Source organism: Cyprinodon variegatus, unplaced genomic scaffold (assembly GCF_000732505.1).
Source record: "Cyprinodon variegatus isolate N-32 unplaced genomic scaffold, C_variegatus-1.0 Scaffold205, whole genome shotgun sequence".
Classification (NCBI taxonomy): Eukaryota; Metazoa; Chordata; class Actinopteri; order Cyprinodontiformes; family Cyprinodontidae; genus Cyprinodon; species Cyprinodon variegatus.
In genome coordinates, this window is record NW_015150658.1 from 340135 (window position 1) to 355723 (window position 15589).

Genomic DNA, 15589 nt, shown 5'->3' on the forward strand with positions numbered 1-15589 from the left:
TCATGAATCGATCAGTTGGTTCGAGAAGAAGTGGTCAAGGTCTTCCACTGTCTATAACTGTCTTTATGTCTTTATGTTTGTTCCACTTGCCTTTAATTACAATCTTTTGTTTAATTTTGTATCTGGATTTCTCATGATTGGGTAGCCATCATGTTGACATTAATTAAGTCTGCATTCACTAATCTGTACAAAAAGCCTTTATTCACCTTATAAATTGTACACTACACTTTGTATTGTATTGATCCTATCAAGCAGATCCGCCTCAAATCTTGCAAACACTGATATCAGGATCATATGATCTACTTACAGATTTTTAACTGTTAAAATGAATCAAAAGAACCCTTTTCGAAAGTCATCTTTCTGACTTTTAAGCTTGTGTATAAAATAATTTCCCTGTTGGTTTTAGGGGATATTAAAATTTTCCAAAAACTGTATATTTAGCACATGCTGGCAACTTTTTCTTCCACTCTAGTAATTCATTTGGTCATTTGGATAGCTTTCTATCATATATCAATATTATTATTAATATTATTAATCTGAATTCTTCTTTTCCCTCAAATATTACAGTTTAAATCAACAACTTTTTTGAGTCCAGTGGACTAAATTTCCCTCCCAGCAGCAGCAAGTCTGCCATGTAAACCGGCATATGCCTCTCAAAAGGGAGTCTTAAGGGTCATTGTTGGCCTGGCTGACCATGTGATATACAGGGGACCAAAACATCTCGCCTGTTCAGCCAGGCCAACAGTGACCCTAATGACTACCTTTTGAGAGGCATATGCCAGTATCGGGTATTGCAGGCAAACAATGACCTCAATGAATCCAAATTACTAAGGGGTGGACCTGTTCTTTTGGTTGAGTTTGCATGTTTTCTAAGCCATAACAAGGGTTTGTTGGGCCACTATATAGAGCTTGGAACTCAACTCTAAACCAGACATTGAAAATGCCTGCTTGATGAGAAGTGAAAACGTCTTCAAACGACAAAACTCTGTGGTTTGTTTATTAACTTTTTAACTATTTTTGTTAACAATATTCGATATTTGCGACTCTAAAAACCTTTCAATCAGGTAGACTGATGGACTTTAAAGGCTGCAGACCCTGTTTTAATTGTTCCGTTCATTAGATATCCTTGCAGTTCCTTCCTTTTCATGTGCAATAAAAGCAGAATAAACTTTTGCATGATTTTTCTCCTTTTTATTAGAAAAAACGCTCCAGGAAGACCAGAGTTTTTGACAGAAGGAGCTTTCAGGGATAAGTCATGAAAGGCTTATTAACCAATCAGAAGTGTTCTAGCAAACACTCAAGTAATGTCATGATATGTAACAGATATCGAAAATTTATTCTAATTTTAATATTCTAACAATATATTTATAAAACAAACAGAATATAAAAAGTTAGTATTTATTTAGAATTTAAAACAACTAATAATTTGATATATCTTATCTTAGAATAGAATAGAAAGTCTCTTTATTGTCCCACAACGGGGAAATTCTGGTGTTTACAGCAGCAAAAAGATTATATAAAAAAGGTCACACAAATATGGACCTTAGAAAAGTGTATACTGTAAGAACAACATAACAGTGAAGAGTTAAAAGATAACAAAATACTCTACTGTAAAGTGTTTCAAGAATATAAAAACCGTGCACCTGGAGAATAAATAGCCAATATACAGCTGTGGGCATTTTTACAGTAATGGATATTTGAAAATAGCAGCAACATCAGAGATGTGCAAAATGGCAGCCGCATGTTATTTTATTAACTAAGGTAGTAACTTTGCAAAATCAGAATGAATGTAACAGCTTATTGAGGTTGTTGGGAACAGTGGTGGTTTTAGAGTCTTACAGCTGCTGGGAGGAAGGATCTGTGATAAAATGCACAGGGTGGGAGACAGTATCAAACAGAGATATTAATTTATTTAGGGTCCTTTTGTTTGCCACCTCCTGTCCAGAGGGCATCCAATCACAGAGGCTAATTTGAGTTCAGAAGCTCCTGAGCTCCTTTTCCTGTTAAATCACCTTGAGAAAGGAATTTGTATCTGAAGCCCAACTTAAAAATTTCTGTTCTGTTTTTGAATAGCCCCTGCCAGGGTGTTTTAGTCCCATTTTCTTTTGAAAACCAATGTATATTCCCATTTAATCCAAACCTGATTCAAGAGAATGTACAAAAATCGTCAACGGTTGTTGACGATTTTTGTTACAGTTGGTTTTCTCATCAGCAAAGCATCTTCAAACTATGATACATCCTCCTTTGTGCTTTACTGTGAGAACCTAGCAGTCCAAAAGTTCAAATATAAACTTGGAATATAATCAAATTTTAATTACTATCCCCAAATCAGAAACTGACCCAGAATTATAAAAGAATATCATCTTCTACCGGTAATCTTTTTATATATATAAATCTGAAATAATAAAAAAAAATGTACGTTTCAGGTTCTGGGCTGTTTTGTAAACAAGTAAATCAGCAGCAAATCAAATACTTTTACCCACACTTTTTCGTAGCACCTTTTTGGTCTGTCACATAAATTCCACAAAATGTGTGCTGGAGAATAATATTTTTAATTAAGATTTTGATTACGGTAGTCATGTTGAAACAACTGAGTTACCTGAAAAATTGACCTGAAAAATGTTAAATTCTAACATTTTTAATTGCAATGGGAAGCTTTAGAGGACAAACCAACAACAAGAGTTGACAGCCACTCTCTAACAAGTAGAAAAGTAAAAATAAATAAAAAAAAAATGCTTGGCAGCACTCCAATCTGTTGCCACTACTGGCTCCATGTTGTATGCGGGGCTGCATGCAGTCTGCAACTGAACTGGCAAAAACTTTCTAAGCCCGTTTTTTTGAATTTATTGTTATCTTTTCCCCTTTTAAATTAAGCAAAGAAAGTATTCTTAGGAGATGAATCTGATTTTTTCTAAAAGTAAATAAGTAAAAACTTGTGATCATAGTTTACGCCTCCGAGGAGTGTCAATCCACCGCTCCTCCCTCTTCTCTCCAGGCTTGCCCTCTGCAGAGAGGGAAGCTGAGATGGAAGGATGGATGTAGGGGATTACTCTGTGCTGTCTCATTCAGTATCTGTATGAGTCATCCTGCTGTATCATTCACTATGTTTGAAACACCCACACCGGACCGGCTGTAAAATCCAGCTACACATGCTCACTAACTCTCTCTGCGCTCTCATGAACTGAGTTCCCGCTGCGTACCTGTGACATTTATTCATACACCTTACTGATTCTTCTACATTAAACCCTCAGGCAGGCTGGGGCTTTGCACAACACTGAAGTACACAAACAGCTGCAGGCACACCAAGCTCCTGCACCACAACCCAGACATTAAAGAATCACTCAAAGGGGAATCTTTTATTGCAAATAATAAAAAGAATCTTTAGAACATGGTGAGTTGTATCACCATGACTACAATCTGCCTCTGCTTGGTTAATTCTAGACCGGAAATCAAAGTGGATAATTGGTTCTGGAGCAAATAATTTAGCCAGTGTAAAAACCTAAATGGTTGTATCCTCTCTTAAAATCCCCTTTTCAAACATAATCCAAGTATAATGTGCAAAACAAAAAATATTTGTTTGCCCCCATGTAAAGAGAATTAAAAGTCAGCACAACATATTTTCACATATTTATGCTGTGGTGATGTTGTTTATATTTGGTTTTTAACCTAAGTTATTCCACAGAGAGTTACAATGCTTTATCCTTTCCCTTTTTAATTTCTTTGTTTTTGTTTTTTGTTCACAAATATGTTCTGCTCCTCTACTGTGTTTCCAACAAGTAAATAAACCATCACCTTTGGGTACTTTCTCTCCACATCTGCAGTACAGTACTTCCTTTTGCAGTGTAAATATGTCTCTCTTCTGCTCTGTTCCCCTCCCTCTTCCCTACAATGATCTCACTACTGACATAACACAAAATAATAGATATATTTGTTTGCTGAGGCATAGCCGCTCTGAGAGCCCCTTTAAACAGCAGATAAGAGGTGCTCAGCAGCAGTGTCAGATAAATCTGCTTGATAAATGCATGTAATCATTTCACCCTGCTTTCTTCTCCTCCTACCAGGAATCTGATGGAGAGATGCGGCACGACACAAGGTAAGACACTTTTACTTTTTTCCTCCACCAAACCTCGCCTCCTTTTCTCCCTCCTTCTCCCCATCACTCCCAGAACTCCTCCTCTCCCATTCAATTCGCAGCTCTACCTCTCTCATTTTCTCCTCACCTCCCTCCCTCCCTTCCTTCCTACTAGCCTGTCTCCAGTCAGAATTAAGGGAGTCTTTTTCTAAATGCCTTATATTCTGAGGGGGGAACCACAGACACATGACTTGTGATCTTATCTGCTGAAAATGAGGCGAAAAGCTCCTAAACGGTAAGGCAAAGAGAGGCAAGGAGGTGCATGCTCTGATTCATCAGCTGCTCTGAGATGACTGAGTGTAGTTGCTATGTCACACATTATGACTGTTTGGAGTGCAGTTCTTTAGCTGTCCATGTGTTGCATTGTCACAGAGTGCTCTGACAAATAGGGATTGTGCCTGCAGAGATTTAAACAGTGTGTTATGATGATTGGAGAATATGAAACCTCCTGCTGGAGTAAATTGAATTTAACTGGTTTTAACAGACTGCAGCAAAATAGCTCAAGCAGATCAGGACAATTAGTTTCACTTCAATTCTCCATGTATTTATTCATTTATTTATGATCTGCTGTCATTAGGATTTTATTAGTACACGAATAATGAGGTGCCAAATGTTTTTCATAGCCCTCGATTAGCTCTTATTTTCACGGGTAAGATGATACCACAGAGAGACAATTACAGCTGAACAAGCGCGTCATGAGGAAAAAAAGTTGCTCTCATTAAGTCCGACTCTTCACCAGATTACAACAAACACAGACAGAAACTGAGCAGAATCCAAAATTAGGTGAAAAAGGGCTGTTTGTAATTCACTGAGCAGTTCTTAAACTCCAATTCTAGAATTGGGGTTTGGCTTTAAAACTAACATGTCAACATGACTTGCACAAACATGTAAAGTCATTTGGTTTTCCATTCAACCTTAACCTCTTGATTTTGCTTTTAGGGATAATTTGGGGTGGTTTGCTTTGGAGAAAAAGTGAGCATTTTTTTCTAATTGTTTTTATGCTTTGAGTTCTGTCAGGACCTCCTAATGGAAAAAGAATTACACTGTATACAATGGAGATTATTTAATCAAACACCTGTTCTACTGTATTTGTTGTTTATTAATTTTGTCAAGAAATGCTTATTTACTATGGTGGGAAAAAACTGAGAGAAATGAAGCACTTTTAAAACTTAAATACTAATTCAACTGAAAAAAGAAAAAAAAAATGAAATATTTTGATAGGTTCTCTACACAAATTATCCACTTCTATATTTTTCCTTTGAGAAACCAGAGTAATTACCAGAGTTGGAAGCTTTTTCTTTTAAGTGTAGTTTGAGTTGACTCATAACCATCAGGATAATCCTGCATCTCTCTGACTATTCATGTGGAAAAATCTGACGAGCATGTGACAAAATGAGAACAATGCTGATTAAAGCAGATGATTAAAAATTTGCACAAAGTGAAACATTTTCCCTCTTGTAACAATTTTCTGGTCCAAAGCTCCATGCATAGACTAGAGTGACAGCTGTTGGTCTTTGTTTTAGAATGTAGAGAATTGCTTTATTAAATGGTTTGCAGGTTCTGATTACTTGTTTTGGTTTAACTCAGAAAATGCTGACAGGTTAGGATAAAATCAATAATGTCAAGGTGAAACTGAGGTCTGCAACTTCAGAAAAAAAAGTGATACTTTGCTTGTTTTTTTTTTTTTTTTTTGGTTTGTTTTTTTTCACACATAGGACGTTCAGTTAGGAAGTTTGGGCTAGTATTTTTTATGAAAGAAGTGTACCCATAATCAACTTAACCCTTTTTTTCTATTTCGCCAAATCAAAAAAACACAAACTCAGCAGGTTCCTGCAAAGCTTGAGGACATGTTGGGGAGGTCATTCAACCATTAGGATCAGCTGTGTTGGAGTTGGAACATGAGAGACATTCCCCTTTAGTGACTTGAGTTGGACAGAACTAAGCTAAAGTATTTCAGTGTAGCACTCGCTGTATGTTTACAATTAATAGTCCCACTGAATAGGGAACCTCCACTCTGATCTAAAATCTTCTGCATTCTTTGACAGCTTTTCTTCCAGGATTGTCCTGGATATTTCTCAATACAACTTTCCGTCAACTCAGCCCAACTAAATTAAATAATCCACATGGCATGATCCTGCTACCACCTTTATGGAGATGATGGTTTCATGGATGTCTCTGATACCTTTTTGATCTCCAATATGATACCAATACAGCATTGAGGATTCACTGGTGCCAATATGATACAATATCAGATGCCACATCCTCCTGTCCGTGTCAGGTCAGGTTCAGAACGGCTTTGTAAAAAGCAGCGCCAACTGTATCCGCGGTAATAGCATCAAGCTCTGCTCCAAGTTCTTTAAAGTCTGAGATTTCTAAGCTGAGCCAAGCAGACCGGAACAGAACAGACAATTAGAGTTGTTCTGTATTTTAAAGGTGAACGGCGGAGGGTACGTCCATGGAGGGCGACGCTCGGGCGAGTCACCATGAATGTGGAATGGTTATTAATTTGTTAAAATAACAACACAGTTTCTCCATCAGGCGTATGTGAGCATACCTGAGCAGAGCAGAGGAAAACTTGAGGATGGGGAATTTCTGTGTTAATCGTATGCTTTTATTTATTTTGGGATGTGGAATGTATCCAAGATTCAAAGAAAGGTTCCTTCACACTTTATCGCCCTCAGTCAAGGATTTATTGATGTAACATTTCGGTTCAGACAGACTGTGGATAGATTTCTTGTTACACCCTCTTCCTATGCACCTGTGCCTTCAGGTGTGCTTAGATTTTGCATTCACTGTTTGAACGTAGCATTAAATTTTTAAAAAAGCCAGGATCAAGTGATTATTACTCAATTAGGAAACAATAATAGGAATGAGAACAGCCGACCCATTTATCATTCACCAGTGGTTTCAATAAATTTTAAATAGAAGCTGTTTCTATCATCTTGCTGATGTTGAAGAGTTCAGATGCAGGGTTTTATATCATGATATTTATTCCTGGTTGATAACGGACTGATTTCCAATGTCGGATCAGGACACTCTTAATGGTTCCAGGACAAACTGCAGGGTTAGATTACCGGTGCATAAATTGTACATGCATATTGTCTAAAAACTTCCATTTTGATTTCCGTCTGATCAGAGCACCTTCTTCCACATGTATCCCGTGTCTCATATATCGCTTGTTAAAAACAGCCAACATGACTTTTGATGGCTTTTTTTTCAATGCAAGCTGCTTTCCTGCCACATACCATTGAAGCCCACTTGGGGAGTGAAGGACCAATTTGATTAAATTAAGAACAGGTAGACAGTTGAGTTTTGAATATAATTGTTTGCACTGGATTTTCTATAAGTGTTATCATAGATAAGGGTGCTAAATACATATCAAGTGATTCATTTTTAGTGCTTTTATTGATTGAAAAATGGAATTTCAAGTATGTGCTTCCTTCAGGTCTACAACCAAGTTATATTATGTGGTGATCAATATCAAAAACTCAATTAAACATTTTCTGTTTTGTAATAACACTTTTTGTAGGCACTAAAAAAATAAATAAACCTGTTACAGAGACAATTTAAATCCTATAAAATCCAACGCTTTTAATTAGATTTCTACGTGTCATTTCAGAACTATTAGTTTTATCCCCGATCCAGTTTATTAAATCTGTCAACCCCTTCACAACATCACTATCTACCTCCTCTTTAATCGCACTTTGAGAAACATGCTTATAGTGGCTGCGTATCTTCCTCTCCAGTCTTTCACAAAGCATGGCACGTAGCCCACCAAGCAGATGCTATGTGAAGTCTCCCTTCAGGTTAGCCTGGAGCAGTTTACCACCTCCTTGCTCTTTCATTCTCCTGCCTAATTATTTCTTAGACAGGAAGATCAGAGATTTATGCAGGGACTATTTCTGAGGGAGGTCTACTGTAGCATCTGAGAGGGGTTTTTGAAGGATGTGCCTTGGAGAATACCCCAGAGAGTTTCCTTTTTTTCCCTTCTTTTTTGCCGCATGCGAGAGAGAAAGTGCTCTCGTGTCCATATTCTTTGATTTAAACTTGCCACTTCACCAAACTCATCACTCCATGGACTGTTGGTGATACACCTGTCTGCCACCAACACATATCCAGATCTGCCAAAGTCAGGGGAAGTTTACCTATAGTGATTTTACCCCCTTTTTTTGTGGATACTGTTAGATATTTTTTATCTGAACTGAAAGATTTTTAGTTCCAGACCTAATCTTCTTTTGTTAGATAGCTAGGTTTAAAGCTAGTCTTTTTAGCTGTTGTTGATGCATTCACCGTGAAATTTTGGCTTTAAATATACATTAAACGCAGAAAAAGATTGTTTCTTAAAAAGCAAGCTCCTACATGTAGTAAAAGCTGAACACCAAATGTTGTCATTACAGTGAAGCGCCCTACTGCACTGTGCAACCACACAATCACAAGACCTGGTTAATTATTTTAGTGGTGTCTAAATTTCCAGTCTGGGCTCACGCAAAGTCTATAGTTTGGTAGCTGAAACAGAGAAAGTCTCAGTTATTTATTCATTGACATTTCTGAGAGGAGTTTACATGTCTTTATGAAAGCAAAATCAACAATAATCCATGGCTACCGAATAGATTTCTATAGTTCGTATTTGAAAAATTTAAGGGTATTCAGAAAAAAAAAAGCTTCCTGATTTCGGAGATAACAAAAATTAAGATTTTAGCAAGGATTTTAAATGTTCATTTGTGAATGCTGACCTGATCGCTTACCAGCAAGACACTTGTTGGTTCCTGGTTCATTACTTTGTATTCGGACGTTCATTAACAGTTGAAGTCATCAGAATTAATACATTTAAAAAGGACATTCATCCTATATAACAGCTATCAGTATTCTATGTAATGCTTAAAATTGAGCAGTCTTTAAAGCATTTAAACAAATTATATCTGTATCATTTTTTCCATTGACAACTACAGATTTAAATTAAGTTCATAAGGATTTCCTGTGAGGGAGCAACCGAAAGTAGTGCACAGTGGTACCTGTAGAAAAAACAGAATGTGATCAATATCAAACAACTGTTCTGTTAAGATCTCCTGCTTAAAACACTGTATGTCCCAAATCAGGTGGGGGACACATTAATCAAGAGTCTGGTCAGATGAGACCAGGAAATTTCTCATAATAAATACAATCTTCAATTTTTCCATTTTTTTCAATTTAATAACAGCTATTTAATAACAGCCCAGATATCCAGGAAAAGATTTCATGCCAAAGGTCAGCAGACGGGGGTAAATCTTCACCTTATTGTGGGGTTTTAAACATGCAGCCAGAGAATGGAATGGTTTTAGATCAAAGTATGTTCATTTATCTGATTAATGTAACACTGTATAAAGTCTGACAAAGTAGCTTAATTTGAGGTGTGTTAAATTATTTTTCTGCTCAATATACAGCACTTGCTGCGTACTGATGATACTGTAGGTGCTGGCTGCCATTCTTAAAAACTCATCTATGTAACTTTAGATAGTCCGTTCTGTCGCTGAATGAGTCATGTAACCCAGAACACCACTTTAAGGCAGTCCAAGCTTCCCTTACACACTGGAGCTAAGTAAGCAAAAACTGTTTTTAGGCTAAAAACCAAAGTGATACAGTATGAAACGTATCAGACCAGATATACGTTTCATTCTCTGATGTTGGATTGAATCCAAAAGGGTGAATGTGGCCTTGTCTGTATGATGCACTCCATGACTTCTCAATCTGCTGGTCTGTACTGGTCTGCTCTCAGATTCTAAAACACCCAGGAAGACTGTTTAAATTTGCAGTGTCACCAGTGACCCTCAGAGGTACCCTGGCCAGCCACACTGACTTAAGCCATGTATATTGAACACAGAATCTATAGCTGTATACAATATAAAACATACAATATAGTATATTAAATATGTAGTATAGAGCCACATACTATATACACAGTGTGCGTTAATGTAACGCAGGAGATCTGGAGATGCTACATTGGTGTAGCTTCTAGATCCGAACGGTGGACGGAGAGAGGCAGTATCAGTGTCACGGGGGTCTCTGGGCCTTGTTGATAAGGCTGGTAGCAGATGGAAAGAAACTGTTCTTGTGGCGTGCGGTTAGGTCCTGATGGACCACCTCCTGCAAGAGGGAAGCGACTGAAATAGTTTGTGGCTGGGGTGCAAGAGATCAGCCACAATCTTCCATGCACTCAGAGTCCTGGAGGCATACAGATCCTGGAGGGATGGAAGACTGCAGCCAATCACATTCTCTGCAGACCGGATGACATGCTACAGTCTGCCCTTTTCTTTGGCGGAGGCACCAGTGTAACAGAAGGCGATGGAGGAGGTGAGGATGGACTCAATGATGGAGGAGTAGGAGTGCACCATCATTGTCCTTGGCAGGTTGAATTACTTTTGCTGGCCTTTCTTGGTGAGGGAGTTGATGTTCAGTTCCCTCACAACAGAGGGCTGCTGTGGGATGTCTACACTGTCTGTTTAAACTGGAGTCTGATGGCGATTCAGAATTAAACATTAAGACCTGCAGTGTGAATGTAGCCTTAGCCTAGCCCTGGTCCCACCTGTAAGATCAAGCTCTTCCAGTTCAAATATGGACTCTGTTGGATATAAACTTATTTACTCTTATTCAAATTAATTTAGCCTCGTTTAGACATATTAGCACTACTTGGGTATTGAATGATTGTATGTCTTTCAGGAAATATGAAATATGATGTAGGTCTCCTCACCACCAACTCTTCAGTGTTGTTTGACCCTTTAGGAGGCTTTAGTTCCAGGCTCCTCTAGCTGGGCGTTTTATGGCCGACTGTTTTACAGCACGGAGGACGGTTCAAATTTAGGGTATATTTACAAGGATTAATCCTCCTTCACTATCATCCTGGAAAGAGACAACAGAGGGATCTGGATAATATCTAAGAAGGAGCTTCAGGCTTTTAAATTGTGAATTCAGAGACTGTGAGTCAGATTACATTGTTGGGCTGGTGTGCCACTTGGTTTTGTGGTGACCTCTGCAAAGATCTTTGTATTAAATAAAATGCTTAGTTTGACCTCACAGCTGCAGTGGCGTGCTTTACATCAAATGTACACGCTGAACATGTTTTCCACAACTGATACGCCATGTCTGCAGCCTAGCTCTATGTTGCTGATCAGGCTACAGTACCTAAGGAATGATAAACCTGGAAGTCACAGGTCTAGCACCCCTAGTGGTTTAAAGTTACAGAGTAGTATCATATCTTTATGTTAGAAATAAGAAAACAGTTGTTCATTTAAATGAATCTTTTCAGTTAGGTTGGGGCTAGTGCATGCTATTATGGAGCATTCCTAAAATATTTATTTCCCTTTTCCCTTCACTTCGGTGTTGTTTTAGCTTATTGCATGAAATCCCACTGAAATGTGTCAAAGTTTGTCATTTGTAATCAAAGCTATATGAATGAGACACCTACAAGGATGCAGTGTAATTTTTGCATGAAACACAGATAAATACTTGTTGAACGTTTTGATGGTATTTTAGCTGATTAAATAACACTACCTCTGTAAATAGATGTTGTGGTGCTGCAGGGCAAACCAAGATCTCAGGCAGGTCTCTCCTGACAATGGGCCAAGGACACGAAGGAAGTTTCAGATGGGTTTAGAACAATAACAATACAAGGTTTTAAGAATCATACATTCTTAAGTGCTGTCTTAACATGACTTTATCTGGCTGGTGTTATGGTAACCTAGTTTGAAATCTTTTTTTAAGTAAATATATGTTTTTTACTGAGAAACTGAGAACCCTTTAAACGTTTTGGTTTTTTTTAAATTGAAATACCACGATAACTGCAGTAAGAGCTTTATAAAGTTCCTATGTATCTTTTTACCCCTTTTCTTTCATTTTGCTTGAAGGAAGCTCACAGTATACTAGAAACGTGTTGTCTTGGCAACCTCAGAGAGGTCCGCTCTTCTTGAATTTCCCTTTCAAATAATTTAAGAAAAGAACCAGATTTTTCTTGCACATTGAATTTAAAGTACAAACATACAGTATGAGCTGTTTAATTTGTCCCGTCCCCGCTCCAACATCTGTCTCTTCTTTCTGACAGTAGTTTATAAAGGTTATGAAAAGGGTGAAGAGCACATTGCTGCTCTTTGCCTGCAGCATTATGCAGCTGTGGAGCTGTAATACAGTTTCTTGCAGCAAATCAACAACTAAAAGATTTCTCTTTTAGTTGTTGTAGTGCATGCTCGGTTTCACAAGAAGCTGCTGTTTTGCTGTGGGCCGTATAATTTTTCTTTTTATCTCACTCAGTTTTGTCTTGTCTTTAGATCTATGCTTCATCGGATGAATAAATAGATAAGTTATGCTCTAAAAGTCTGCAGGCAAAGTCACATATGGATTTTTTTTTTTAGAAAAATGTATAAGATATAGATTTAAGTAACAATTTTGTGCAGAAGTTTAATCAAAGACAGTGAAAAGCAAAAGTATTGCTATTGACTGAACTTTTTCTTATTTTGTCCCAGTTACACCAGAGATATCTGTGGATATTTATGGGGGTTTTTGTGACAGATAAACAAAAAAAAAGAAATATGAAAGAAAAGTGGAAGAAAAATTATATAAGGTTTTCAATAGAATTTTGTTATTCTTCTAAAATGTATAATGTGTATGTAAAGTATATTTAGCCCCTTTGCTCCTAATGTTATAAAACCACAACATGCTACATTTCCAGAAATTAGTCCTTAATGTCCATACTAACTTTGACAATAAGCAAAAAGGAAGTGACATTCTTCAATAAACTTGTTAAGATACTTTTTATCTGTTTAACTATAGAAAAAAACGCTTCAATCTCAGTCAGTGTTTTGGAATCTCTCATTCAATTATGTTATAAGTCAAAAGACTAATCAAACTAAATTAAATCCCAGCCTTTCACTTTAAGCTATGGCTGCATAGGAAAATGCATTGCTTATGTCTTGCAGCCTTTAGACATCTGTTCTAAATCTGGAACCAAAAACGTGCTTTTTAGAATGTTTATTCAGATTTAAGTCAGAAACAAATGATTTTCAGCCGATCGCCATTTGCATGTAGCAAGAACAATGTAGGAGGAATAACATAGAAGATTCACACTGATCTAATACCCTTTTTGGTAAAATCATGTTGCTTGATGAATTTTACCACTGACACCATAAGCTCCCACAAAATATATGTTATTGTAAAGTTAAATGTCAGACTCTGACTTTGGATTTGAAAAATATTTAGAACTAAAATAGACCAATCAGAGATAAGTAAATTTATTCCTTTCAGCAAAAACCTTCACAATTCTTTAACTACACACAAATACTCACACTAAGACTGATGTGGTCAAGATGCCTGCTGCAGCAATCAGTCCACTGTGACTTCAGCTGTGCTTTCCTGGTAGGATATGACCTATTACAAAATGCCACGAAATAAGCTTGGAATAATCCTTAAAGAAAAGAAAAGTCTGTTGTTTTTTTTATGTTCTCAGGGTACATGTATTTGTATGCTGGACACACAGCAGGAGAACTTAAACCATTATCATTAGTTAATCTCCAGCTGTTTGTGCTTAAATTACTTACAAAAGACCTGCACAGATATCAAACCTAATCCAATCAGTGGCCTGCTGCTATGCTGTTACGTTACTATAGAAGCCACAATCACTTTAATGTTATGGGAGCCATTTTTTAAACAATTTATTTTACACTTTTAGACTTCACTGACTCACATTTTTGATGCGTGTATTAATATGGTATCATGATATTTTCAATTATGTTTTGTAAAACTGTTGTGGTCAAGTTTGACTCACATGTTATTACTAATATATATTTCTAAGTCTTAAATTAAGCAATATGTTGTAAAAGGCGTAAGAAAACAAAATCCTGCACAACCAATTACAAAAATTGTAAATTGGTCTCGAAAGACAGTGGTCGAATACGACGAAAAAAATTTGTTTCTTACTAAAACACTTGGGTCAAACTTTGCTTTCCATAATCAAATGAATCTTAATTTAGTGACCTCCCATCTTTGCATTTTTTTTATTTTTTTATATAGAATACAGCAGGTAAAATAAGTATGGAACACTCCACAATTTTTCTCAGTAAATATATTTCATTTTTTCATCAGATGTTGGTAACAATTCATGCAGTCCATGCATACAAAGAAATCAAACCATAGATTACACATAAATTAAGTTATGTGTAATAAAGTGAAATGGCACAGGGAAAAAGTATTGAGCTTGTGAAGAAAGGAGGGTGCAAAAAGGGATGGAAAGACAGGACACAAGCCAAAATCTCTCAGTAATTAGAAAGCAATCCTCTCCCTTGTCAGTGAAATTCATATCAGTTGGTTCAGTTCCAAATGATGGACTATATAAAGGTGTCTCTGGTATCACACAAGAAACATATTAAGATGGGTAAAATGTACAGAAGGATTTCTAAACTTCTGAATGTTCCAGTGAGCACTGTTGGGGCCATAGGTGATCCTTGCAAGATTTCTGACAGAGGAGTGAAAATAATTATCAGCAGAGTTATCCAAGAACCAAAGACCACTTGTGGAGAGCTTCAAAAATGGCCTCAAATTAGCAGGTAAAATAGTTTCAAAGAAAACAATATGTAAAGCGCTCAGTCTCCATGGCCTGTATGGATGCTCACCATGCAAGACTCCATTGCTGAAGAAAAAGCATGTTGGAGCTCATTTAAAGTTAGCTGCACCACATTTAGACAAGCATGTGAAATACTGGGAGAATATAGTCTGGTTAGATGAGACCAAAATTTAACTTTTTGGTTGCCATGATAAACATGATGTTTGGAGGTCAAATGGCACAGCACATCACCCCAAAAACACCATACCAACAGTGAAGTTTGGATAAGTGAACATCATGGCATGGAGCTGTGTTTTAACATATGGTACTGGCAAACTTCAAATAATTGAAGGGAGATGAATAGAAAAGTGTACAGAGACATTCTTGATCAAATTCTGCTGCCATCTGACAAGATAATGAAGATGAAACATGGGTGGACATTTCAGCAAGACAATGACCCCAAACACTCAGCCAAGGAAACCCTCAATTGGTTTCAGAGAAAGAAAATAAAGCTGCTAGAATGGCCCAGCCAGTCAACTAACTTGAATCCAATAGAAAAATATTGAAAGAACTAAATGGCAGATTTCATAGAAAAGCTTCAGGATTTGAACACTGTTTGTGTGGAAGAATGGGCCAAAATCACACCTGAGCAATGTTCCAGGTTCAATTCCAGGCCCAGGGTCCTTTTGCATGAAGTTTGCATGTTCTCCCTGAGCATGCATGGGTTCTCCACGGGTACTCCGGCTTCCTCCCACTGTCCAAAAACATGACTGTTATTTGGCTTCTCTAAATTCGCCTTAGGTGTGAGTGTGTGCATGAGTGGCTGTTTGTCCTGTTTGTCTCTGTATTGCCCTACGATGGACTGGAGACCTGTCCAAGGTGAACCCCGCCTCTTG

General features: G+C 37.3%; 1 protein-coding gene across 2 annotated transcripts in view; it reads left to right on the forward strand.

The window, feature by feature from the left end:
- Positions 1–4252: 4252 nt before the first annotated feature.
- The window catches only part of begain (brain enriched guanylate kinase associated), a 65014-nt gene continuing 53677 nt past the window's right edge, over positions 4253–15589 (forward strand). Inside the window, exon 1 of one of the 2 annotated variants that reach the window (XM_015379994.1) lies at positions 4253–4367. Coding sequence is in view for 1 of the 2 variants with exons in the window: in XM_015379995.1 (XP_015235481.1) it covers positions 4345–4367 (23 nt within the window). In the remaining variant the exon portion in view is untranslated. The remainder of the gene's footprint in view (positions 4368–15589) is intronic. The other variant, XM_015379995.1, reaches the window with a different exon arrangement.